Below are 24,804 nucleotides of genomic sequence, written 5' to 3'. Positions count from 1 at the left end.
CACAAACAGGACCCATACTCTGAGACAGTAGGGCAAGCTGTGGCTTTGCTGGCCTGGTGCCTGCTGCTCCTGTGAGCTTGCTCCTCTCCCCTTGCCTCTGTAGCCTCTGTCTGACTCATGCACACCCTGGCTTACAAGTCTTGTCAGCTTTCTGCTGCTCTCATGGTGCCCTGAGGTGCTCTAGCTGTTTCTGCTGCACCTCCCTCTGTCTCTGCCTTCTCTAATCCCAAACTCCCAAGAGGAAGACCTGATCTGACCCATGCATTCTTTGTGTGCTGAGCCACACAGGAACCCTTCAGCCAACAGATGGGTGTCTGTGGAACAAGCGCCATTCTAATGCCAGTTTGACGTTGTGAGGTCAAGGGCATGTCTGGTATGCCCTCCCCCATGGCAAGGCTGAGATGGCAGTGTCCCTTAGCAGATGCCCTGGGCATGGGTTCTGGACATGTCTAGCGCTTTGGACACCGGACTTTAGTGGATTTTGGCCCTTCTCTAATCTGCTCTCTCCCTGGGCATTTGCAGGTTAGATGTGGATTTCCAATTCCCACCTTTGCTCGATCACTTAATTCATGAAATGGGATTGTGAAGACGGACACTACCAAGGGCTTCCGCCCAACTTTTGCTCTGTGGATGATGGGTGACAATAGACCCTCAGACCACCTTAGGCCCATGGAATTTCTCAATATCCACCTGGAAGACAACCTACAGCCCTGCCCGGGGACACATCCAAATGAAATACGTGGTCCTCCAGGCCCTTCTGAGCCTTGCCAAGAAGGCTCCTGGCCCTTTGACCCCCCTGAATCCACCAGGACTGATGCTCATCATGGTGGCTCTGGTGTGGAGCCCGCTCACCTGGGAAGCTACTCTTTCCAGGGGGAGGCCAAGCAGACTCCAGCATCACTGCAGCCAGCGGGGGACCACTGCTCTCTGGGGAGTCCGCGGCAGAACCAGAGCTCATCCACCCAGGTGGTGTTCTGGGCTGGCATCCTGCAGGCCCAGATGTGTGTCCTGGACCTGGAGGAGGAGCTGGAGAAAACGGAGGGACTCAAGGCAGAACTTAGGTGCTGCATCCCCCCACCCTCTAAGGACTTCCTTGGTGATGTGGGCCTGAGCCCCAGCCTGCCCAAGGAGGATGAAGACTCTGGAGACGACAGCAGTGAGCCTGAGGAGGAAAACCAGACCTGGCCTCGGGGACACATGCCAGGCTCCTCCCCAGAGTGGGGTGCTGAGGAGGACAGCATCTTCTTTGACAATCCACTCTTCCTGGAGAGCCCTGGCTCAGATACCAGTACTGAAGGAGAATGCTTTTCCTGGGGGTACCCAGATTCCCACCCAGATATGAAGCACCATAGCCCTCAAGCCCTAGATTCTCCACTCCCAGAAGGCACAGGGCTCTGGAGACCAGGAAGTGAGCTGGATTTGGGGAGCAGCAGTGCTGGTCACAGCGGGTGTGCCACCCCTCCATTCCCTGTGCCCTCCTATAAGCTTCACCCCTGCTTGGCCTTAGGGTCCACTGACGGGGCTCCCACAGTACCTCCTGATCAGGAGGGGGAGGTAAGTTGGCTGAGGAAGCCAGCTGAGGGCTGTGCTGGGGACATGGCAGGGAGGGCCTTCCTCAGGGGGCCCAGGCCCAGGACGCTGTGCAGAAGGTAGAGTTTGGGGAGAAATCTAAGGTGAGAGAACACCAGACTGACCAGTGTGTTTGCAGCCTGCGAGATGGCTCAGTGCTGAAAATGTTTCCTGTGCCAGCTCGGGCACCTGAGAGCCCGTGTAAAAGCTGGGTGTGGCAAAGGGCACCTATAACCCAACACTGAAGGGAAGAGTGTGGAGACAGGATTCCAGGATCTCAGTGGCCAGCTGGTCTAACCAAATGACAAGGCCCAGGTTTAGTAAGAGATACTCCATCTGAAAAAAATAAGGCAGAGAGCAACAGAGGAGGAGGACACTAACATCAACCTCTGTCTTTTACATGTCGGACATGCTCACTTGAAAGCACCACAGAGAGAGACAGAGACAGAGACATGGACATAGACACACACAGAGGCACATAGAAATAAATGCCTCTGGACACACACGCACACATAGATAGATACATAGACACACACACACAGAGACAGAGACATAAACAGACACACACAGAGGCACATAGAAATAAATGCCTCTGGACACACACATAGATAGATACATAGACACGCACACACACACTCTCTCTCACACACACACACAGAGGGGGGGAACATGGACATAAACAGACACACACAGAGGCACATAGAAATAAATGCCTCTGGACACACATAGACACACAGACACACATAGATACATAGACACATTCTCTCTCTCTCTCTCTCTCTCTCTCTCTCTCACACACACACACACACACACACACACACACACACTCACACTTACACACAAAGATGGACTCATGTAGACTTTGAATAATGAGAAATGTTATCAGTACAATAATGTCATTTGGAACACAGATGCAATTAAGTCCAGGTGTCTCCATGTCACCAGTTTCAAGGAGCTAAGTCTGGGTGACTGGCTTAGAGAAGAGGCAGCCCCTCCCTTCACGGCATTCCAAGCCATCCTGAGGTCCTCCCTCCTAGCTCCCAGGCATCGCCAGCTGTCACTGAGCAGCCTAAGATGACCTTTGTCCCTAACAGAGAGCTGTGTATTTTAGGAGACTTTTCCTCTCTTTGGAGAGGTTTCAACATCTTGTTACTTTTAGCTCGGGATCCTTCATTTGCCTGTTGTGCAGGGTCAGTAGATCAGACCCTATGGCAATGGCATAGGAGCCTTGGTATCAAGCAGGGTTTGTCGTAAGTTATTCAAGGCTGTCAGGGGATTTCCTAGAAATTCTCTGCTTTAGAGATAAGGGGAACTCAAGATGGCAGAGAAGGCTGGAACCTTCTAATCTCCCCACTCTCAAAAGAACAATGACCATCAGAGGATGGCCGTCCTTGGGAGATGCCTTGTCTCAGGACCTCCCTCCACGGCTCTCAGTCCTTAGAGAGAAGCCTGGGAACTCCACCCAGGAGTGGGTGGGCATCATCCTTCCTATAACACCCCATCTGGGGGTGGGGGCAGCCACACGTGGGGCCATCTGAGCAACCTGTGAGGAGGAAAGGTCTTCCAGGGAGTGGGGAAGGGCCTGGAACAATTTTGTGGGCAAACCAAGGGTCCCTTTCTTTCAGACTTTCCTGGAAGATGCTCTTAGCCCTGGCTCACCTAAGGCACCCTCTGTGGACCATGAGTTGATCCAGGAATCAGATAACTTCGGATTTGACCTGAGTTCTGCCACCACACATCCTGTGCAGCCTTGGGCAAGTGTCTTCCACTCTGTGCCTTCCCTTCTCCATCTGTGAAGCACTCTGACCCCACTGGTTTACAGGGCTCCTATGGTGTGGTGCCTCTCCCATCCACAGCTCCTCATCTGTACAGCAGTACTGAGACTATTGTCCCTGGGTTCTGGGAGGAAGGGCTTCTAGGAGGGGGGAGTCTTCCGTGTACTCTTGACATCGTTCATTTTAGCTCTTTCCATCCTTTTCTCTTCATTCCTCCTGCCTTCAGCTCTCCCAGACCCCCCAGAGCCTCTCTGACCTGACTCCACCCACACATGAGGTCCTGCAGACAGAAGATCCTTCCTGGCCCCAGGAGCCTCTTATCTCCCAGAATGGAGGTGAGATCCAATGTGGGGATCTGGGAAACAGAGTGGTGGGAGGCTTTGGGATTCAGAGTGGAGACGAAAGTCCTTGTTGGATTCATTATACTGTGTTGGAGACAGACATGCTTAGGATTAATTCTTCTGTGCCTTCATAGGTAAAATGAGCTTTCCAATATTTATAGAATGAAGGGCTATATACAGGGCACAGCATTTTTCATGTCTGGGTCTTACTGGCTCAGCAAAAGTCCTGAACCCTGAGCTGTCTGGGGACTGGAGTCCTGGGAGCTGCCACCAGATAGACTGGGAGAGATCACTGTCTGCAGCAGAATGGGACATCCTGCCCAGTTCCAGGGAGGTTCCCAAGGGAAGGAGGTCTGGGGACAGCAGCCAGCTGTTTTCCTGTCTCCAGACCCAAGCATGCTCATTCCTGCCATTCCTCAGGTGAGAGGGATGCTGGCTGTTTCCAGGAGCCCATGCCCTGCACCTCGGCCCCCTGGGGGAGCCAAGCCTCTTCGCTGGAGCCCAGCTGCCCAGAATCCCAGGACAGAAGCTCTGGCCCCAGGTCCAGCCAGGTGTCTTCCCAGGAGGGCAGTCCACAAGCCGAGCTCCACAGCCCCAAGTGGCCACAAGATGCCTCACACCCTTTGCTCCTGGAGAAGGATGAATCAGAGTTAAGTTCTCTGAAGAAAGAAGAGACAGAGGAAGCCCCAAACCTAAGACAGGAGACAGAGTGTGCAGATCCAGCCAGGACTGAGGAAGCTTCAGCTACCTGGCACCGTGTTCGCTCGACTTCTGCAGAAGGGTGAGTCTCAGGCCAGCTGGCTCCTGGGCTCTTAATTGTCTTGTGATAAGAATATCCTGGTGTGGTGGAGCCTGAGAGAAGCACGTTGAATTGGAGGTGGTAATGCTTACTTCAGTCTCCATGACCACATTACATGGATTATATAGGATTACACAAGTTCACTTTCAGAGGACTGGAATGCTTAAAAGCACACAGAGCAGAGAGTTACAGAGAGTCAAGGCTCAAACATGCAAAAGCAGAATCATTAGTGTCCCCAGCCAGGCACCAGGAGAGGAAGAAGGGAAGAAGTCTGGGGGACCTGACTGGAGCCCTGTGAAGGCTTGGAGGATTGTAGGGTATAAGCTAGTGGGTAGGGATTACAGATGGTTTCTGAACTTAACATTAATGGAAAACATTCGCTAACGCGTCTGGGTCCAGACGCTAAATGGGATCTCAGCAAGGGGAGACGTGACTGGGACTGGGATACTATGTCCTGGAGCCCATGACAGGACTTGTGTAACCTCAGGACTGTAGCCGTAGGTAGGAACAGGTCCGCAAGGAAGCCTGCTGAGGTGACTGCCTGCCCCAGCGTACGACTTCAAGGCTTTCAGCCCTTCTGAGTCTACATGGGGACAGGGTTTTTCTTCTGGATGGCTAAATAGGGGTCATACTAAGAGAAGCCAGTCGGGGTTCAGACCATGAGCCTAATGGTGTGGCAACCTCAGGGTGAACCCTGCTCCCATTTCAGGACCCGTGGGTGGTGGCACTAGAATGTCAGTTGGTGTCACAATCAGAAAAACCATCCTTTTCATAAATCTGAAAGCCTTGTTGCCCCGGAGCCTCTCGGAGGCTGGGTAACCACGGAAGACTTGGAATCTGGAAAGGGAGGCTCATTGTACCAAAGATGAAAGCAAATCCAGCCCCAGGCCAAAGCTAGTCAGTTCACCTGAAATGGCAACCTTTCAGAGGAAATGAAGGCAAAAGCAGGTATAACTGGGACTTTACCTGGGTAAATGCTGCCTACCAGATATGGTATAAATAAAATTAATATTGTATTTAACAGTATGTAGGAATTTTGATTTCCCTGGCCCTCACTCATTTGTACTTGACTTTTCATGGTGAGAGCATGACGACATTTTTAAACTATAGCTTTATGGAGCCATAACTCATATAGCATATGATTCACTGATTTAAAGTATGCAATTCTACATTATATAGTGTTTTCCTCCCAACATGCCTTCCCATCTAGACATAGTTTTAACAACAATACTATTGACAAGGTCGTTTGTTGTATCGTATTTTAGGGCTTTCTTGACGGGTTTATCCAGATGATCCTCTTTAGACGTGACGAATGACGAGCTGTTTTTATTGCCTCATCTTCAGCGCTCAGCGGCCTTGCCCTTCCCCTAGTCAGTGGTTCTCTTGTGGTTCCTACTGACTTCTAGGGCTACTGTTGTGGACCTCATGAGATCCTGGTGTTTGGAATTCAGTTTCCAGTGACTCTCTGTTGTATTTATGTTCTGTATGTGCTGATGTTGTGTTCATTACTGAGGTCTGGGATGTTTAGGAGGCTTGGGAAGCAGGGAGTTACCAGCGAAGTTCCCACTTGTTGGTGTGAAGGAGGCTGTTGGGTGAATTCCAATGATCAGCCATTTCTCAGTGATTGTCTTCAAGTGGGCCTACCTGTTCAGCTCCCTAGGTGGAAACTTAGATGATGAATATGTGAATAGCTGCAACACCTGACATCTGGCTGTAAGCTTTCAGGGGAACAGGAGTTGGGATTGGGAATCTTAGTTTAGGTGTTCTCCATGGTGTGGTTTGCCTGGGTCTGTCTGTGTGTGCCTATCATATAGGTCACCAGCCAGTCTTATGGAAAGAGCTGTGAGGCAGGGAAAGGGCACATCAGAAACCTCCTCTGACCTCCTCCAGCTTTTGACATTCCTAAAGCCAGACTGACTCCTTGTTCTCAACCTGACCCTCACACCCTACATCCTCTGTGGCTCTAGAACTAAGAGTTGGGTATGGGGCTGAGGCTGGGGCATAGAGGCATGAGGATGGCTGCAGATAAAGAAATAATCCTACCTGTCTTAAGTTAGGGTTTCTAGTGCTGCGACAAAACACCATGACCAAAGAAACTTGGGGAGGAAAGGGTTTAATCGGCTTACACTTCAGCATTGCTGTTCATCACTGAAGGAAGTCAGGACAGGAACTCAAACATGGCAGGGTCCCGGAGGCAGGAGCTGATACAGAAGCCATGAAGGGGTACTGTTTACTGCCCTGTTTCCATGGTTCTGCTCAGCCTGCTTTCTTATAGAACCCAAGACCACCAGTCCAGGGATGGCACCACCCATCATGGTCTGGGCCCTTCCCCACCAACCACTAATTAAGAAAATGTCTTATAGCTGGATTTTTTTTTAATGCCAAATGCCGTTTATTGAAGTAGGGAGGAAGAGGTCTTAAATATAGGCTTACAGCACAATGGGAGAACCCCAGAGGGCAGAAGTTCGCTACTGATGTTTTACAGTCTTTTATAGCTGGATCTTACAGAGAAATTTTCTCAATTGAGGTTCCCTCCTTTCAAATGACAATAGCTTGTGTCAAGTTGACATAAAACTAGCCAGGACAGCACCTCATCTAGGGTGGACAACACACCACTGAGGTCCTCACAGGGCTCCACCTGCCACTCAAGATGAGATAAGCTTGAGACATCTTTGTGGCTTACCTGGGGAAATGTCCCACCAGCTTGGCTCCAATCCCGTGGGTCTTGTTTCAGTACCTCTTCTCTGAGATCTCCTGGTCCCAGCCCAACCCGACACAACTATGACCCTATCTCTCCATGCGGAGGACCTGGGTTCAGCTTCTTCAGACCCCACCATTCCAAGGCCCAAGAGTTGTAGTTCTAACTCTGAACTCTGGCCACTTCTTCCTATGGCCTTGGAGGACACTTGACATGCATGTCCACACAATGGATTTTTCTGAGGACACCACTGGATTTTTCTAGGCTTCCCGAGAGCCCCGCACCCCAAGCTCAATCTCCAGAGGAAGGCTGGAGGCCATCATCTAGAGACAAGATGGCTAATGACATCAGAAATGACAAGGGGGCCTGGGACCTAGCCTTGCGCCTCTATCACCTGAATGGTTTCCGGAAGTCTGAAGTGGCTGCCCACCTACGCAAGAAGTAAGGAGCTTTTGAGACACAAGGGTAAGGCAGTACAGGAGGGAGCTAGCCATAGGCTTCCTCCACTGGCCACTTCCCTCTGGCCTTTCCCTGGCCAATATCCGCTTTGTTTCCCTCCAGCCTTATCATTACCTCTCATCCCTTTCTCTCCATCCTGGCTCCTTCCCATCCCATCTCATCTCCCCAACCCCCGTTCTTGGCCAGCTCTGCTTCTTCTCAGTCTCACCTAAAACTCCTGACTCCTCCCCCTTGCCCACCCCAGACTCCATGTGGCCTATCACAGGTAACACAGGTAACGTTGACCCAAGTATCAGGAGCAGGCTAGCCATTCTTGGGACTTGGCACCTAGCCTGGTTGTACTTTTCTCTTATTCGGCTCTTGCCGCCCTGGGTCCCCTCTGCCGCTCAGCCCGATCCCCAGCACATTTTTTATCTCCATTGCCCTCTGCAGCAATGACTTCAGCAGGGCTGTGGCTGAGGCGTACTTGTCCTTCTTCCAGTTCGAAGGCCAGAGCCTGGACCGAGCCCTCCGGTAAGGCCTTCTGGCCCTGTGATGGGGCAGGAGCTGGGTGTGGGGGTGGTTAGGGACAGCTGCAGGGCAGTAGTTCCAAGCTCCTGGGGTGTGTGGCTCTGTTTAATCCTGGCTTTCTTGGGCAGGGGGTTCCTCCAGGCCCTGGTGCTCAGTGGAGAGACTCAGGAGCGGGAACGAATTCTCTACCAGTTTTCCAAACGCTTCCATTACTGCAATCCTGGGGCCTTCCCCTCAGTAGGTATGGAGGGGGGGTGTACAGAAGGATTTTGGGGGTGGCATAGAAATAGCCCGTGTTTACTCGGGGTTCATTGGGCAGCAGCTGCTGGGAGTGTGTTGGGGCTCTAGAGAAATGGGGGAGTCACCCTTAGTGTGGGCAGAAGCCACAGAAGTCTAGATCCCAATGAGCTTTGTACTTGCCTCTCTTGGGGACAGATTCTATTCATACCTTGACCTGCGCGATTATGCTCCTTAATACAGACCTGCACGGCCAGGTAAGGGGTGGGAAACACCTAGAGAACTGATGTGGGGGTCTGGGTGGAGGACTATGGCATGGCGATGAGGGGAAGAATGGACCAGAGGCTGGGAATATGTCAGGGCAGGGCCCTGGAGTTCCCCAGTGACCACCTAGGGGTATGTTCTCTCAGGGTGGGGTGTTCAAACTGTCTCACTTCTCTCTCCATGGCGACAGAATATTGGAAAGAGCATGAGCTGCCAGGAATTCATAACCAACCTGAATGGACTACAGGATGGCAAGAACTTCCCCAAGGAGCTGCTAAAGGTAGGGCTCCTTACAAGGCCGCGACCCTCTCTGTCTCTGTCTGCAGCCTGAAACTCTAGCTCCAAGGGGAAGTGAGAGCTCAGACATGGCTTGGGTGAAAGGTCCTTATGAGGACAAGGTTTGCCTGTGTGTCCCTGTCTGGTAGTATCAGCAGGATCCTGGGATTTGTTGGCTCTGCAAGTGGACATCCCTGGACCTACGGAACCACACTCTATGCATCTGAAATTGTCTTGTTACATTCTCAGAGGATTGCTACCCCTCTGAAGTCTGACAAGTGCTGATGGATTGAATGAATGTATGAGACACAAAGTTCCATGTAAGGAAAATCCTGCTCTCAGGTTTGGGAACTGGGTGTTCCTAGTTTGAGTCCTAGTCTTGAGCAGAATGCCCCTGGGTCAACTCAAGTTGCTTCGGAGAGAAGTGACCATCTTACATTATCGGGGCTAGAAAGATGGCTCAGCGGTTAAGAGCATCTGGCTGCTCTTCCAGAGGTCCTGAGTTCAATTCCCAGCACCCACATGGTGTCTCACAGTGTCGTCATCAAGATGATGAAAGCTGTCAGGAGCCATGCATGCACTCTGCCTGGCTCACACGTGTTTCACAAGCAGCTGTACCACTGGCTCTTCCATCTGCTTAGTGATCATTTCTCGGACATTTCCTGTGTTCCAAGTTACCTGGCCAGGCACGTCAAGGGCTATAAAATCAAGCAAGATGCATTACTCCAAAGTTCTAACTCAGCATTCATTCATTCATTCATTCATTTACCAATTATGCATTGTGTGAGTGTTGTTCAGCCAAGTTCCTTCTCTGTCGGAACAGTATGTGAGTGAGTCATGTTCTCTCTCAAAGGACTAGTTTAGAATGTACTAAGCGTGTGCAGGGAAGAGCCTTGGCTGCTTTAATATCTTTATGTCTCCAGTACCCAGCACAGGGATGGATGGGTGGATGGATGGATAAATGGATAGTGAATGCTTGTTCGGGAGAAAGACAACTATGCTGGGATAGAGGGAAGAGGTAGTACGGGTGCCCATAGATGTCTGCCAACAAAATGAATACAGGTACCATAGGCCCTCCACTCATCTCTGTGCCTCTGTTCCAGGCCCTCTACTGGTCGATCCGAAGTGAGAAGCTCGAGTGGGCTGTGTACGTGAGAGCTCCTCTTCCCCTCTGCTTCCTGCCCTTCGTTCCTGCCTCTGAACCCATGTACTCACTGTTGTCCACCTGACAACTGGACAAGTTCAGGGGCCTACCCAGTCCTCCTTCTGAGTGGGTGCTGCCAGAGGCAGGAGACTGGGCCAGTTCGGGGGAGGGCAGAGGAACTTGGGCACTACTGGAGAAGCCAGAGCTGGTGAGGGGTGGGTACTGCAGTGCTACCCAGGGGTTGATAAGTTGGCTTTTGATGAGATTTTCCTCCAGGAGGTTCCTCATAGATTCCTCCCCAGTAAGAGATGGTGCTGAGTCTCCAAGAGGCAGAGGTACTTGTCCCACCAACCTTCCCACCCTGATTCTCTGCCATCCAGAGATGAAGAGGATGCAGCCAGACCTGAGAAGGACCAGCCCTCTCCCTCAGCTGGCAAGATAAGCAGCCCCTTCCTCCAGATGGCTCAGGATCCCACAGTGCCCACCTATAAGCAGGGCATCCTGGCTCGGAAGATGCACCACGATGCTGATGGCAAGAAGAGTGAGTGTCCGCTGCCTGGGAGCGGAGGTGTACGTAGGGAGAGCTCGGCTTGGGGACCGTGCCCTGTGTTGTGGGCAGAGAAGAACGAGGGACCTGTGTTCCTTTCCTGAATGGTAACTGAATGCCGAGATAAAATAGGTCTGGCTATTCCTAGGCCCCCTGTGGTAAGGCAAAGACTAGACAAGCAGCACATCAGTGTCTCCGGTGGAGGTCGGGGGGGGGGGGGGGGGGAGCATGTTGAGTGTGGGGCAGGGGAGGGAGAGGTGTTTGAGGTTTGCTTCTGAGGACTAGCTACGGAGACAAGCCTAAGGGGGGGTGCTAGCAAATGATGGCATCTGAAAGGAACCTTGTAAAAATAAGAGGGTTTGAATGTTTGCGTTGTCCGAGCACATCCTTTACAGAGCAAAGAGCACTGCAGAATCCACTCAGAAAGGGAAAGGCGGGGACAAAATCAGCCATAATTGACATCTGGGGCTCATTCCCAGGGCAGTTGAAAGCTCTTGACTAGAGCAGAGATCGCTATAGTAGAACCACAGATTAAACGCTATGTAGTGGCTAACACTGTCCCTAGTGGGACTCCCGAGGATAACCACAGGAAATCAGGCCTCCCTCTGGCCAAGTAGCTACAAGGCCAGAGTGAGGAAATTAGGCCGAGAGAGAAAGGGGGATTGGTGCCCCAAGGGCTCCCCCATGCTCCCTGAGTGGGCAAACCATTACACTCTGTCAGAAGGGCTGAGTAGAATTGTTTGTTCCTAAGTATGTGCACCTGGGGTCTGGGGCGAGCTGGTCTTCATGAACATCCACTTGTCTGCCAGCCGTTCTCTGGTCTTGTTTCTGTGTGTGGAGCCTTTAGATGTCTGTTTTGATTGTCCGTGTTTTTCTGTGGTGGTGTGCTCTCTGTGGTCACGTGCCTCCTTGTGAGGGTGTAAGGGGTGTGCGCCAGGACTCTGTGCATACTTGGGTTGAGTCTATCTGGATGTAGTGCCACCACCCACCTTTGTGTCTTCCCTTGGGACAGCGCCATGGGGCAAGCGAGGCTGGAAGATGTTCCACACCTTACTGAAAGGGATGGTTCTCTACTTCCTGAAGGTAGGAAGGGAGTCAACAGCACAAATTATTGACTTCCCAGGGCTGGGGTGAGGAAGGCAGGGAAGAGGGATGGAAAAGTACTTTGTAGCCTGGGAATGGGATCTTAGGACACTAGTTACAGAGGCTTTAGAAGTGTAAAGCCGAGGGCAGCAGCATTCTGGATGCATGCCAATTGTTACGGTGCTGTTTAGAATCCAGCTAATGGGGCCAAGGAGAGGTCCGGGGCTGCGGGGTGGCTGGGCAGCTGATAACCTCCTCACTGAGCCCCTGCGTCTGGCGGCAGGGAGAGGGCCACTGGCTGGATGGCCAGAGTTTGGTGGGACATCTCGTGGATGAGCCCGTGGGAGTGCACCACTCGCTAGCAAGCCCAGCCACCCACTATACCAAGAAGCCCCACGTCTTCCAGCTTCGGACTGCAGACTGGCGTCTCTACCTCTTCCAGGCACCGTGAGTCCCTACAGTGGGAGACGGGCGGCAAGGTCTCGGTGCCCCTGACAGTGTTTATTGGTCCCAACCCTGATGAGAGCTGCGACCTCCACCAGGAAACCTTAACGTTCTTAAAGTTCTGTGCGGGGACAGGTGCTGGGAATGCAGACAGAATGTGTGAGCAACCTGACTCACCCTCCTCCTTGTATGTTAACAGAAGATTCTAGAATGTCACCAGTGACTGTTTTGAACATTTGATATATATAAACTCTGTTGCCATCCTGGTTTTTCCTCTGGCCGACAAAATTCAGTCACCCCCCTACACCTCACCCCCACTAAAGCTGGGCTTCTGGTTTGGGGAGGCAACAGAGGTTGGGGGGGGGGGCAGATGTAGGACTGGCGAACCCCTGGGGACACGTGACTTCTTTTGCCTGCAGCACCGCCAAGGAAATGGCCTCCTGGATTGCGCGCATCAACCTGGCGGCCGCCACACACTCCGCACCCCCCTTTCCAGCCGCAGTGGGCTCCCAGCGTAGATTTGTGAGGCCCATCCTGCCCATGAACCCGGCCCAGAGCTCCCTGGTACTGCCTCACCTAGCCAACCGGGGGGTGGGGGGGGGGAGGGAAGAAGTGGGTGTGGGGATGAGAGGGGGTAGGTGCGGTGGTGGGGGTGGGAATGGGAGTGGGAGGCCCTGAGCAGTCGCCCATCAGGAGGAGGGCCGATCAGGAGGAGGCAGGCGGTGGTCCTGGATCGGAAGTTCGAGAGAGGCAGGGAGCAGGGAGCGAGCAGTAGATGGGTCAGCTTCTCCTTCACCTTCCTCTCCCAGGAGGAGCAGCATCGATCCCACGAGAACTGCCTGGATGCTGCCTCTGATGACCTGTTGGATTTGCAGAGGAACCTGCCCGATCGACGCGGCCGCAGCCGCGAGCTGGAGGAGTACCGCTTGCGGAAGGAGTATCTGGAGCATGAGGTGAGCAGCTTGGTGTCTTCTGGCTGCCCTGGCCAGCCCGCCTGTTGGCTGGACCCTCTGTCGCCCTCTCCTGGCTGCCGCTGTCCCAGAAACCAGGGATAGACATAAAGTGACTGGGGTCTGTGAGCACTAAAGACCCTTTGCCTTTCATCCCAAGAACACTTATAGGATACTTTATCCTCTAAGGAGTATATATAGCTTTTCCTATGATGAAGGAACAACTGTATTACTGAATTATCCCTTCTATTACCTACCTAATGCTTTGATTGCCTGCATGGATTATCTCAACTAACAGTAAGTTTCCTGCTCATGCCTACCTGGCCCCTTACGTAGTCCACTCTCTGCCCAGCCCTTTGTAATATTGGTTGTTTTCATGGTGATGACTGCCCCACTTCCCAGAGGTCTTTGGGTAAGGTAAGGACCCAGCTTGTCCCCATCACAACCCATCTGGACCCTTTATCTGCTGACCAACTCAGCCTTTATAAAGCACATAAAAATAATTCATACCCAGCTAACACCCCCCCACCAGGGCAGGGTCCAGTGGTTGTGAACTGGGAATGATATTCTAGATTCAGGGCCTTAAGAGTATTAGCAGATGAGGGCCATCAGCATCATGTTCCCCAGGTGTCAGTTGTTCAGAAGCATGGTTAGACCCCAGTGGGTTCATTCCATGTAGATGCTTAAGAGCTGTGCAGAACTCTTAGGGCATCCCTCTACCACCATAGCTTCAAACACCCGGGAGCTGCCCTTAGGAGTTGGGATTGTGCTAAAGTGTCTGGTTATGTGTTCCAGAAAACTCGGTACGAGACATACGTGCAGCTTCTGGTGTCCCGCCTACACTTTCCTCTGGCGGACCTGGCTCTGTGGGAAGATCAAGTTGGGAAGGAAACTGAAGGCCCTCGGGAGCTGAAGCCCAGCCTGAAGAAGTCCCACTCCAGCCCATCGCTGCACCAGGATGAGGCCCCCACCACGGCCAAGGTGAAACGCAACATCTCAGAGCGCAGAACATACCGCAAGATCATTCCCAAGAGAAACCGCAATCCGTTGTGAAGCCATCGTCCTCTCATGGACACTGACTCCAGCCCTGGGGTAGACTTGAAATGAAACCTGGTGAAGGGTGAGGCACCATCCTTTCTGTGATGAAGGATGGGGCTCATTTCCCTGTGTCCTCCATTCTCTGGCTCTCTAGAACTTTCTTAAGCCTGCCATACTTGCTCACTGTCCCCCAAGGCAGCTCCCTCCATCACCGACCATTCAAGAGGAAGGCTGAGTGAGGACTTGGTTCCACTTGCAGAGTGTGTCCCATGTGCTCCATCCCCTAAAACACAGAGCCCTTTCGTTCCCTGGGCACGTGTGGGCCTGGGTTTCTGGGAGGTAGCTTGAGGCAGTCTAGCCAGGATGGTCACATCACTGGAAATGGTCTTGTTTTGAATTAGGTGACCTAGTCGGGGAGAGTGCCAGCAGGATAGGGCAGGACATCTTGGGAATTCCTAACCAGCATTCTGTGACCCCGAGCAGGGTGACTCCAGCACTGCCCACTAGAGGACAGCCTTCTAACAGTAGCCTGGGCAGGTTAAAGGCCCAGGGAGGCTGTGGAGCTCCAGGCTTCTGATCTTCAGGCTGCTTTGTCCTCCAATCAGCCGATGATGCCTCCGGGGCAGATGAGAGGGCTGCATGCCCAATTGTTAATCAACAGAGCAGAGCTTGTGGCCGCGCCAGGCCACTCAGTAGGAATGGGGGCCTCTAGAGCTCTGTGGAGAACTCTTGGAACAAGGAGCCTTTGTTTTCTGAGAGCATTGAGGGTGGCTCTTCAAGGGTGGACCACTGTGGAGGGCGGGGGGGTGAAAGGGTGGTGACAGTTCTCCCTGGGAGTCTGCCTGGTGGTGGAGGTGGAGACCGGAGACCTGGGTTCTCAGCCAGACTTGGGGCACTGCTTTCTGCGGCTCCCGCCTCCACCCTCGATGCCCCGCAAAGCTGCCTTCCTGGTGTCAGGACCTCTTTCTCATTCCCAGGGCAGCTCCCAGGGATTTGCTGCCTTGCCTTGGGAAACCCCCTTGTACTTCTTTTTGGCTTCTTCCCAGGTATGCCTGTTCTCCAGGGGAGGTTCTGGAGACTCAGGGACTTAGGGCTGTGCCTGTAGGGAGGAGACCGGGCTCCGGGAGCAGCCACCATTGTCTCTGTTCAGCCATGTGTGCAAAGAAGTTTCTGGCCAACCGGGGCCTCTGCTGCCCACCCTCTGACTGACACGTTGCCTCTCCTGCCTTCCTGCTGGGCCATGTGTCCTCCCTTCCAATAATGCTTGTAACAACTCTGAGGGCTTGGAGGTCCACAACGTGGGGCTGGTCCTTAACGGTCATGGCAGGGGAGTCTCTGGCCAGGGCCTGGGGCTGGCCCATGCACCCAATGGGTGTGCAATAAATAGAGCCTACCAAAGAAGCGTGTGTGTAAGTGTGTAAGAAAGGGGGGAATCAGGTAGACAGAGCTAACTACAGTGTGGCGGCTGAATCTTCCTTTGCCCCTGTGTGATAGTGTGTTTGTGTATGTGTATAGATTGTTCCGTGTGTTTGTGTGTGTGTACCCCAGTCACACGGTTAAAACCTGATGAAGCTGAGAAACATTTTCCATCCACTCAGTTTTTTTTCACTTTACAGATGCTGTATGGCCAGTACTAAGGGATTTGAAATAAACAAAATGTCCCTGACCCCGTGAGTTAGCAATCTTGACCACTGCTTCCCAGCTGTCAGTATTAAGATAAACGTTATTTTTTCTGGAGGAGCATCTATTCCTATTCCTGCCTCATGACCAGAGATCTTTGACTCAGTAGACCAGTCAAGTGGATGTGCATACATGTTTGAAACTTCTAAAGCAGCTCTGAGATCTAGCAGATGTTAACAGCCACACAAGGGTGCAACTATCTCATTGTATTGAGAAGAACACTTAGTATGGGTAGGTATGACATGGCCCAGGAATGGTACTTACAAGCTAAGTGGGTACGAGTGAGTTCTTTGAGCTCATTAAACATTCGTCCTGATTTCTTTTTTTTTTTTTTTAAAGATTTATTTATTTATTATGTATACAGTGTTCTGCTTGCACATTTCCCTTCAGGCCAGAAGAGGGTGCCAGATCTCATTACAGGTGGTTGTGAGCCACCATGTGGTTGCTGGGAATTGAACTCATGACCTCTGGAAGAACAGCCAGTGCTCTTAACCTCTGAGCCATCTCTCCAGCCCCTCGTCCTGATTTCTAATACCAGAATAAAAGGTAAAGGTTTGTCCACATCATGTGTGACGCTTCAACACTCCTTTGCTCATGTAGAACATCCATTTCCTTTGGAGCTGGGAGACTGGCTGCCTGGATCCACCAGGTCAATGATGCCTGGCAGTCCACCCTAGGCGAGTCAACCTGGACAGTCTGCAGAGTTGGAGCTGTTGATTGTTGGGCTGCAACTCTAAGATGTGGCCACTGGAGGGCAAGCACGCACCACCCAGTCACTGAGCAAGCCAGGTGCTAGGCTAAGGAGCCCTGCTTAAGAAGGAAGTCTGCTTTGGACCATCTCATTAACCAGAATCTCCCATATGTTCAAACTTAACAGTGGCCCAAGCAAGCCCCGGGCTCCCACTATCTGGGGAAACCTATCCCAGGCAAAGGCTTGAGGCGCTGATATTTTTCTGCAAAGAGGAAGACTTTCTGCAGCTTTGTTGGATGTGATGTAGCTAAGGGCTCCCCACAGGCTGTGCCTGATTGCCAGGAACAGTAAGAACTGAGTGAGCCCCGCCCACAATCCAGGGATGTGCAGGCCTGCTTCCCACCCATGCACTGTGTGGGCCTTCTCCTCCAGGAAGAAGGGGACAGGCAGAAGCTCCTAGTGATGAATGCAGCTCCTGTGGGGTCATGATGGACTCCAGCCCTTCTTCCATGTAAGGTAGCTCAGTCCCTGGGGGCCTGGAACTACTGTATGGCCCAGGATGATGCTGGTGGAACCTCTTCCTGGTTCTTGGGTCTCTGCTCTGACAGCTTTCCTTAAGGGACATTCATTTGTTGTCAGGCAGCATGAAAAATAAAAAATAAAAAAATAAAAAAAAACCACTGTGACCTAAGGTCTGAGTCCTCTCCATTTAGGGGCTCAATGGCTCGCACAACTAGAGACAAGGGGGCTGTGTGGGAGTTGAAAGTAGAAGGTCAGAATAAAAGGGCTAAGGGAAATGGGGCTGTCGGAGGGCGCCGAGTCTGGATCAGAAGGGCTTTGAATACAGGACAGGAGTGTGGCTTTTGTGCAGCGCACTGTTTAAGCAGGGGAGTGCTAGGCACGTGGCTTGCTTTTGGAGGGATGAGCCAGGCATGGTGGCTCATCCCTGTAATCCCAGCACTTGGGAGGCTGATAGAGGAGGATTACCATGAGCTCCAGGCCAGCCACATAGTTTCTGGACCACATAATAAGTTCCAGGCTAGCCTGGGCTTCATTTGTCTCAAACGAAGCAAAAGCAAAGATTAGGTGAATAAGTTAGGCCAATGGGAGCCACACCATGGTCCTATTTTTGCAACTTTTATGTACATCTAAATTACTTCATATAAATTTTAAAAATGTAAAAGAAAAGGATAAAATATAAAGACAGTGGTCTACAGTCTTGGAACAACCTGGCCTTCCCAACCCACCCTAGGCCAGTCTTCCTAATGCCCTGTCTACACTGCTCCCTAACAACACCTCTGCCTCCAGCTGTTTGGGCTGCCAGTGTGCCTCGCCATCTTACCGGCTCACTCATTCACCTGCTCTCCTTTTCTCCTCTGAAGAAAGGATGGTGCTTGGATGCTGGGATTACAAGGCCAGCATGGACTTTTCTCCTCCTTCAGGAGGCCCACTTTCTACCTAGCCCATTGTCTTACCTGACAGACACCTTCCAGCGTCACCAACAGGATGAAAAGGCCATCAAAAGCCTTCATTGGACTCTGTTGCTTCCTGTGGCTGACCCTGGTTTTCCTCCTGTCTGTGATGAATTCCCAAGATGGCTGGGCCTCACCAGCTGCCTGATTCCCATTTCTACCTGGCTCTCTTCCTTCCTTCCTTCCTTCCTTCCTTCCTTCCTTCCTTCCTTCCTTCCTTCCTTCCTTCCTTCCTCCTTCCTTCCTTCCTTCCTTCTTCCTTCCTTCCTTCCTTCTTCCTTCCTTCCTTTCTGTCCTTCCTTCTTCATTCCTTCCTTCTTCCTGTCCTTCCTTCTTTCTCTCCTTCCTTCCTTCCCTCCTTCTTTCTCTCCTTCCTTCTTTCCTTCCTTCCTTCCCTAGCCCCAGCCCTCTGAAACACCCATGAAGACTGTTGGTAATCTTCAGTCACCAAATACACTGTCTTCTCAGCTTTCACCCAAACTCACACCAAGCAACCTTTGACCCTGTAGACCACATGATCTGTGTGGCTTGCACTGAGGTCCTACAGTCAGACTGCCTCAGGTTGAATCCCAACTGCATGAATTGGTTTTGGTTTGGTTTGGTTTTTAGCTGTATGGCCATCAGCCAGGTACTCTGCCTCTTACGTTTCTGTTAGCTTCTCCACAAAACAGGGTTAATAACACCACTCAGCTCACAGAGGAGGGAGTGAAATTATGCACGTAAACACTTCAGACAATGCCTGGAAGGAAAGCCTGCCAGGTTAACTATTAGCAATGAAATCTCCCTGCATCACACTAAGAACCCTACCTGCCTTCTCAGGGCTCCCGCTTAAGTCCTGTCTTGTTTGGAGCTGGGCCTCTGCACTTGGCTCTCCCTCTGCCCAGAGGTTCCAGGTAATAAATTTTGGCTCCAATAGGCTTTAGCAGCATCTGTGTCCATGTTTGGAACACAGATGAAGTTTCTCTCTTATTCCTCTGGGGCTCCAGATCCTGACCTAGAAGGTGGGAACAACCCTGGGGTACCAGGAGAGCCCTCAAAGCTTCGTCAGTGTTAATCTGACAGATGAGACTTATTTCCTTCCTGGAGGATTCTGTCTCAGCCCCATGAGTCTGTCTGAGCTAGCAGTGTTGGGTCCACACCTGAGTCAGTCATTTAAACCAATTTCATCTTGGTGGTGTAAGTGAGGCCAGTGTCATCTCAAGGACAGGGGCTGATACCAAGATGCTGAGAATCTCTGAGCTCTGGAAGGACAGATTAGGAGGAATGCATGATGGGACAAAGCCAGCTAGAACCAACATGGCACTCCCTCCAGGAAGCTTTCCTTGGGTCGCCTACAGTTACTCTGAAATAAAATTATTCCCTTTCTTTATCTTCTCCCTTTTGCTCTCGTCTGTGTCCCCCTACCCTGCACTCATCTCTCCGCTCCAAGAGGAATATGGCCTTTCAAGAGCAAGAACTAGGGCCTTGCTTCTGAGTCTGATATCTAGGGTCAAAAGAAAACACATCTCAAAACTGTTTCCTCCCTGGGCCAGCCAGCACCCCTGAGGCATCTTCCTTGTATGGTTCTTTTTTTTTTTTTTTTTTTCTTTTTACTTCCACTGTCCTTCTTTCTCTCTTTAAACTCAGCTCTCTACAAGGTCCTGCACTGGCTGCCTTAAGACTTTCAGAAGAACTTCAGGGATGAGCCTCTAAAGGGAACCTTTAGTCCAGATTTTTCATCTGAATTTCAGACCTGGAGTTCTGTCTCTAAGACACGCCTACTCAGGACAACTTTCTGCAAGTGTCAAGCACTATACAGATGTCACTTATTACACCAGTTTGGCTGGGTATCATCTCCCCGAGATTTATCTTCTGACTCCCCATACTAGGGAGGGACAGTCCTTCCCCGGCTTTGAAAGACAATACCTAGGGACACAAACATGTTTTACCCAGTGGCTCTTTACCTCCCTGCTCTCTGTGTTTCCTAACGCGGGCTTGGGCAGAGGAGAGATTCCTCCCTCATTTGAAGTCTGCAGGACAGTCTACGGCCATACCACCCTGAACGCGCCCGATCTCGTCTGAAGTCTGCAGGACGTCCCGCCCACGTGTCCTAGCCCCTCTTCCTTCCTATGTTCAGTCTCCACCCTCACCTTAGGTTGGATCTCGCTCGGAACCTGATTTCATCTGCTAGGATCTCCCTTGAGACCCCAGACCTTGTCTGTCTCCTGCAGCTGTGCCCCAAAACTACTGGAACTGTGTCCCAGTGGTGAAGGACAGGAGAGAGGGTACTGAGACCCCCTTTGCTCAAGATGTTCTGAATCTCTGTGTCCCCACTGGGCAGAGCCTGGGGATCGTCCATGTTGGCTCTCCCAGGTGGATGCTGCCCTAGGCAGTCCTGTGGGGAACTGGGCCTGAATTAGATGCAGTATCTTTGAGGGACTCACCCTTCCTTAGCTCTCTTTTATCGGGGGGCAAGGTAAATCATTTCCTTTAGAGCCCCAAGTGCTATCGGAAATAGTGCTTCTCCTGAGACTAGGACACTGAATAAGAGCCAATGATGTGACAACGGTCACCTTTTCACCCCACAACTGGAGTCTAAACTGGCTTTGCTACCGCTCAGAGCTCACCTCCCTACCCATGGTCTATTTTCTATGGTCTCAATGCTTTTTTTATACATATCTAACTAATGTATTACATGCATTTCCTGTGAGTTGCCCCAAATTCTCCCAGAAACAAGGTAGGGAATACATTAATATTTAAAACAAAATAAACAAAGCATCAGTGTGTGTGTGTGTGTGTGTGTGTGTGTGTGTGTGTGTGTGTGTGTGTGGTGTGTGTCTCAGTTTGGAAATTCCTTAAAGTCAGAGACCATGTCTGTTTATATAGCACCTGGCACAGTGTCAAATTAAGGCTTAACAAATGAATTTAGATGAAAAGAGGAAAGAGGCTGCGTAGACTCTCTGTCTCAGTCCTCCAAACTCCCTCTTTGCCAAAGGCTGCTTTCTCGTGCTGACCACAAATCCTCATCCTGCTTCTGATCATCCAGGTCTGGCCGGTCCGGTCCGGTCGCCCCCACCTGTCCTCACACTCACCATAACCTCCCTGGTCCCTGCACATGTGGAACTCACAAACGCCACTTTCCATTCTCAGACAAGGCCACACCCATACCTGGCTCCGACCTTCCCCCAAGACACCCACCTAGCCTCTCACACACTGAACTGGCCCGGCCAGCTTGCTCAAGGCTGAGCAGCCACACATTTCCTAGGAAACGCCACCAGCAAAGGTGTTTGAGGTTCCTGTCCCTACACATGCCTTGCCCTGTGGGGGCCTCCAGCCAGGCGGGGACCTGGCAGAGGGAGGGAGAGGATAAGCTGCCTTCAAAACTCCAGATGCAGCAGTTAAAAAGAGGACAGAGGCAATGATCCTTCAAATTGCCACATCTGTATAATCTGCCTTTTATTTTCTGCTTCATGAAGTTTTATTTCCTATTATTTATTCACCTCCCCGCCCTCCCCTCCCCCGCCTCTACTCCTCCTTAGCAGGCGACATGCTCAGATGGGTCCTAAGCCTTGGCCTGGGTCTGGGCACCCCCACCCCACTTAGCCCCTCCTGGCTGGCTGCTGAGAGAGGCACCTGCTCCCCCTCCTCTAACTCCTTTGCTCGCTCACCCGCTCACCCGGGGCATCTGGGGGCTGCAACTCCCCGAATCTCTGTGTTCCAGGCTTTAAGTAACCTTCCTCCACCCTCCAAGTAGAGCCCTGATAAAATGCATGGGGGAGGGGAGGCTCACGGAGGTAGGGCTTGCCTCCAAGGCCCTGCCTCTGTCACCATCCCCAGGAGTCTGGAAACTCGCTGCTAGGTGTTGTCTCCAGCTCCAGAGTCTCCTCACCACACACACACCTTTTCTCCCTTCCTGAGCTTATCTCCCACTCCCCACTGGTCCCCATAATCTCTTTGTATTCTCTCCAGTTATGTGGGCCTGTGGTCAGGGAAGAAGAGGGACAATATGCCAGTAAAGACATGCGGGAAGGGACATTCTATGTTGTGTTTTGTTTGCAGTCTGTGACTGCCCACCTCCCATTTCCCTTCCCAAGGACAAGAACAAAGAAGCAAGTCTAAGAGGTGCCAGCCTTTCCAGTGAGCTAGAGCCAGGGCAAGACCAAACAGATAGCTGGAATGGCCAGGTGGGCATTTAGGAAAGGACAGTGACCTTATTTTACTGATTGAGTCCAGGAAGTCCTGCGTGATGGGTGAGCATTCTTCCACTAAAGCTACATCCTTAGCCTGGCACTGGACAAGGTGAGTCTTCCTCGCCTGGTGATCCCCTGATTCTTCTTTGGGTCATTGACAGAAGAGATCTTGCAGGAAGTGCTCCTGGTGGCCAGCTACAGGAGAGGGCCAGCCCTGCCAGAGGCCTGGGAGCAGCCCGAGAGATTTTCAACTACTCTGTATTCTGTATGTATCCTCTCTCATGATTTTCATTACTTTCCTGTCTGGCTCCATGGCAGTGTAAAAATCCCATCTCTAAACACTAAGATTTTTCTTCTTTGGGTGTGTGTGTATGTGTGTGTGTGTGTGTGTGTGTGTGTGTGTGTGTGTGTGTGAACTCCTATTTGGTTTATCTTGTTTTTTTCTTATGTGTTTCTTAAAGGAAATGGCTCCAGAGCAGGTGGTTCGTGGAAGACTTCTGAATGAATGGGCTGATGAGTTAACGTGAATGGAGAGCAGAAGCCTCGTGTCTCTCCTTGCAATGGCTATGTCAAGCCAGTGTCCCTGGCTTCTGCCCCATCCCAGGGTCCTTTAGAAGTCTGGTTATAGTTACACAAATTGAGCCAGAGCCCAAGTTTGGGTAGGTGGGGCACCAGAAACCCCCCAGCCGGAAGTCCACATGTCAAATATGGATAGCTAGGTATGTTGCCACACATGTAAGGAGGCGGAGGCGGAGGCGGGAAGATCAAGAATTCAAGGTCATCCTAGGCTACACAACAGGTTCAAAGTCAGAGACCCTCCCTGTCTCAAAAAAGTAAAAAACAAACAAATCAAGCACCCAGATAAGGAAATATGCTGTTTACTTGATGGATGGAAAATTATCTAAGAATGTAGAAGAGGCTTCTTACCCAAGAAGGCCAGGTGAGACCCTTCAGAGACTTGACAGTAATCCCATCAAAGGTTCAAGGACCATATCATTCTGAGGGAAGTCACAAGGTTCACAGTTGTCAACTGAGGAACTGAGAAAGATTGCCAGCCAGAGGGGCCAGCAGCCAGCCACAGCTTTCACTCCATGTCTGTGCTCATCTAGCAGCATCCTTTGGCCAGAAGAGACTAGGTGAAGAGCAAGGCCTCATCTTGAAACAAGAGCTGACCGGGTCTCATGACACCCAGGTACAACACACAGGGCAGACCCTGTCCCCTCATCAGCCAGAGGGTAATTCAGGAAGGAAATGGTCTCACTGTTACAGTAAACACCCTAGGAAGCCTCCTTATTCTTCTAGAGATAGAAAGCCAGACCTAGTCCCTCCCCCCCATACACACACACACACACACACACACACACACACACACACACGCACACGCACACGCACACGCACACGCACACGCACACGCACACGCACACGCACACACACACCTCCCACTCCACCCCATTCCCTTTCTGGTTCTGTTCTGCCTTGGTGGGGAGCAGGTTTCTTTTCTGATCCAGCTCGTTCATTTTATGGACAATGTCTTCCTGCCTGCAGCAGGTCTTTTGGGTCCCCTCATCTCCCCAGGGGCACAAGAGTCAGGAGAACTAATGCTGCCCACAGCTGGGGGGTCTCAGTTCTGGATCCCGAGGAAGAAAGACTGTTGGGGTGGAGGCTGAGAGGGATGAGGCAAAGTCACCTTGGTGGTGGCAAGATACGGTGGTCTGGAATGTGAGCTCCTTGTCTGTGGTCCTAGTGAGGCCCCGGGGTTATCAGTGACATTCTTGATCAGTATCTTGGCCTCTTGGCCTCTACTGAAAAAATACGTAACTAGACGACAAGCCAAAAATGCTGTATTTCTGTATGAACAACTTTCTCTTTTAAGAACAGTTCCTGGCCGGGCGGTGGTGGCACACGCCTTTAATCCCAGCACTCGGGAGGCAGAGCCAGGTGGATCTCTGTGAGTTCGAGGCCAGCCTGGACTACCAAGTGAGTCCCAGGAAAGGCGCAAAGCTACACAGAGAAACCCTGTCTCGAAAAACCAAAAAAAAAAAAAAAAAAAAAACAAAAACAAAAACAGTTCCTGGAGTTTTAGCACTAGGTGTGTGTGTGTGTGTGTGTGTGTGTGTGTGTGTGTGTGTGTGTGTGTGTGTGTGTGTGTGTGTTTGGGCTTGGACTCCTGAAACTAGGGGGTAAGGTGTCTTTCTAGCTGAGGAGAGGACTCACTGGGAGGATGTGAAAAGGGCGGGGTTGTGGGAAGGGCACTCTTGGCTGGGAGTCAGGGTCCCTGGGCTGGGTGGGGAGAGCCATGGTTAGGGAGGACGCCCTGGTTGTGGGAGGATGTGCTGGTTGTGGGAAGGTGCCCTGGCTGGGGTGGGAGGACAGTGCCTTAACTGAGGAAAGGTGGCCTGGCTCTGGGGAGAAGTCCATGGGAGAAGAACATTGTGGAAAAAAAGGAGGGAGCAGGGGGTCTCGGAGAGGGGAGCGGGTGGGAAGGGAGGTGTGATGAGGGGGAGGGTGTTGGCTTCATGCTGTTACTAGTTTGATTTATCCCTAATGAGTTCTCAGCACATGGCTGCTCCCGGCTCACTCCAGGGGCCAGCACGGCCTCCTGTGGGCTGAGCCCGCCCCGACTTCGCAGCAACCGCGGCTGCTCGCTCAGAAAAGAGC

General features: G+C 51.7%; 1 protein-coding gene across 7 annotated transcripts in view; it reads left to right on the top strand.

The window, feature by feature from the left end:
* Nucleotides 1–15,800, top strand: part of Psd4 (pleckstrin and Sec7 domain containing 4) — a 39,438-nt gene extending 23,638 nt beyond the window's left edge. For all 7 annotated transcript variants that reach the window (XM_076569312.1, XM_076569311.1, XM_042275199.2 and 4 more), the window contains 16 exons: nucleotides 523–1,554; nucleotides 3,195–3,323; nucleotides 3,571–3,679; nucleotides 4,106–4,466; nucleotides 7,447–7,623; nucleotides 8,074–8,154; nucleotides 8,280–8,392; nucleotides 8,587–8,645; nucleotides 8,843–8,932; nucleotides 10,032–10,075; nucleotides 10,453–10,613; nucleotides 11,632–11,702; nucleotides 11,986–12,149; nucleotides 12,566–12,710; nucleotides 12,956–13,099; nucleotides 13,892–15,800. In XM_076569312.1, coding sequence (XP_076425427.1) covers nucleotides 631–1,554; nucleotides 3,195–3,323; nucleotides 3,571–3,679; nucleotides 4,106–4,466; nucleotides 7,447–7,623; nucleotides 8,074–8,154; nucleotides 8,280–8,392; nucleotides 8,587–8,645; nucleotides 8,843–8,932; nucleotides 10,032–10,075; nucleotides 10,453–10,613; nucleotides 11,632–11,702; nucleotides 11,986–12,149; nucleotides 12,566–12,710; nucleotides 12,956–13,099; nucleotides 13,892–14,149 — 3,030 coding nt within the window. In that variant the 5' untranslated portion in view covers nucleotides 523–630 and the 3' untranslated portion in view covers nucleotides 14,150–15,800. The remainder of the gene's footprint in view (nucleotides 1–522; nucleotides 1,555–3,194; nucleotides 3,324–3,570; nucleotides 3,680–4,105; nucleotides 4,467–7,446; nucleotides 7,624–8,073; nucleotides 8,155–8,279; nucleotides 8,393–8,586; nucleotides 8,646–8,842; nucleotides 8,933–10,031; nucleotides 10,076–10,452; nucleotides 10,614–11,631; nucleotides 11,703–11,985; nucleotides 12,150–12,565; nucleotides 12,711–12,955; nucleotides 13,100–13,891) is intronic.
* Nucleotides 15,801–24,804: the final 9,004 nt, after the last annotated feature.

This window comes from Peromyscus maniculatus, chromosome 4 (genome assembly GCF_049852395.1).
Source record: "Peromyscus maniculatus bairdii isolate BWxNUB_F1_BW_parent chromosome 4, HU_Pman_BW_mat_3.1, whole genome shotgun sequence".
NCBI classification, from domain to species: domain Eukaryota; kingdom Metazoa; phylum Chordata; class Mammalia; order Rodentia; family Cricetidae; genus Peromyscus; species Peromyscus maniculatus.
The sequence above is the reverse complement of the archived record's forward strand: the minus strand, read 5'-3'. Positions and strand labels throughout refer to the sequence as shown.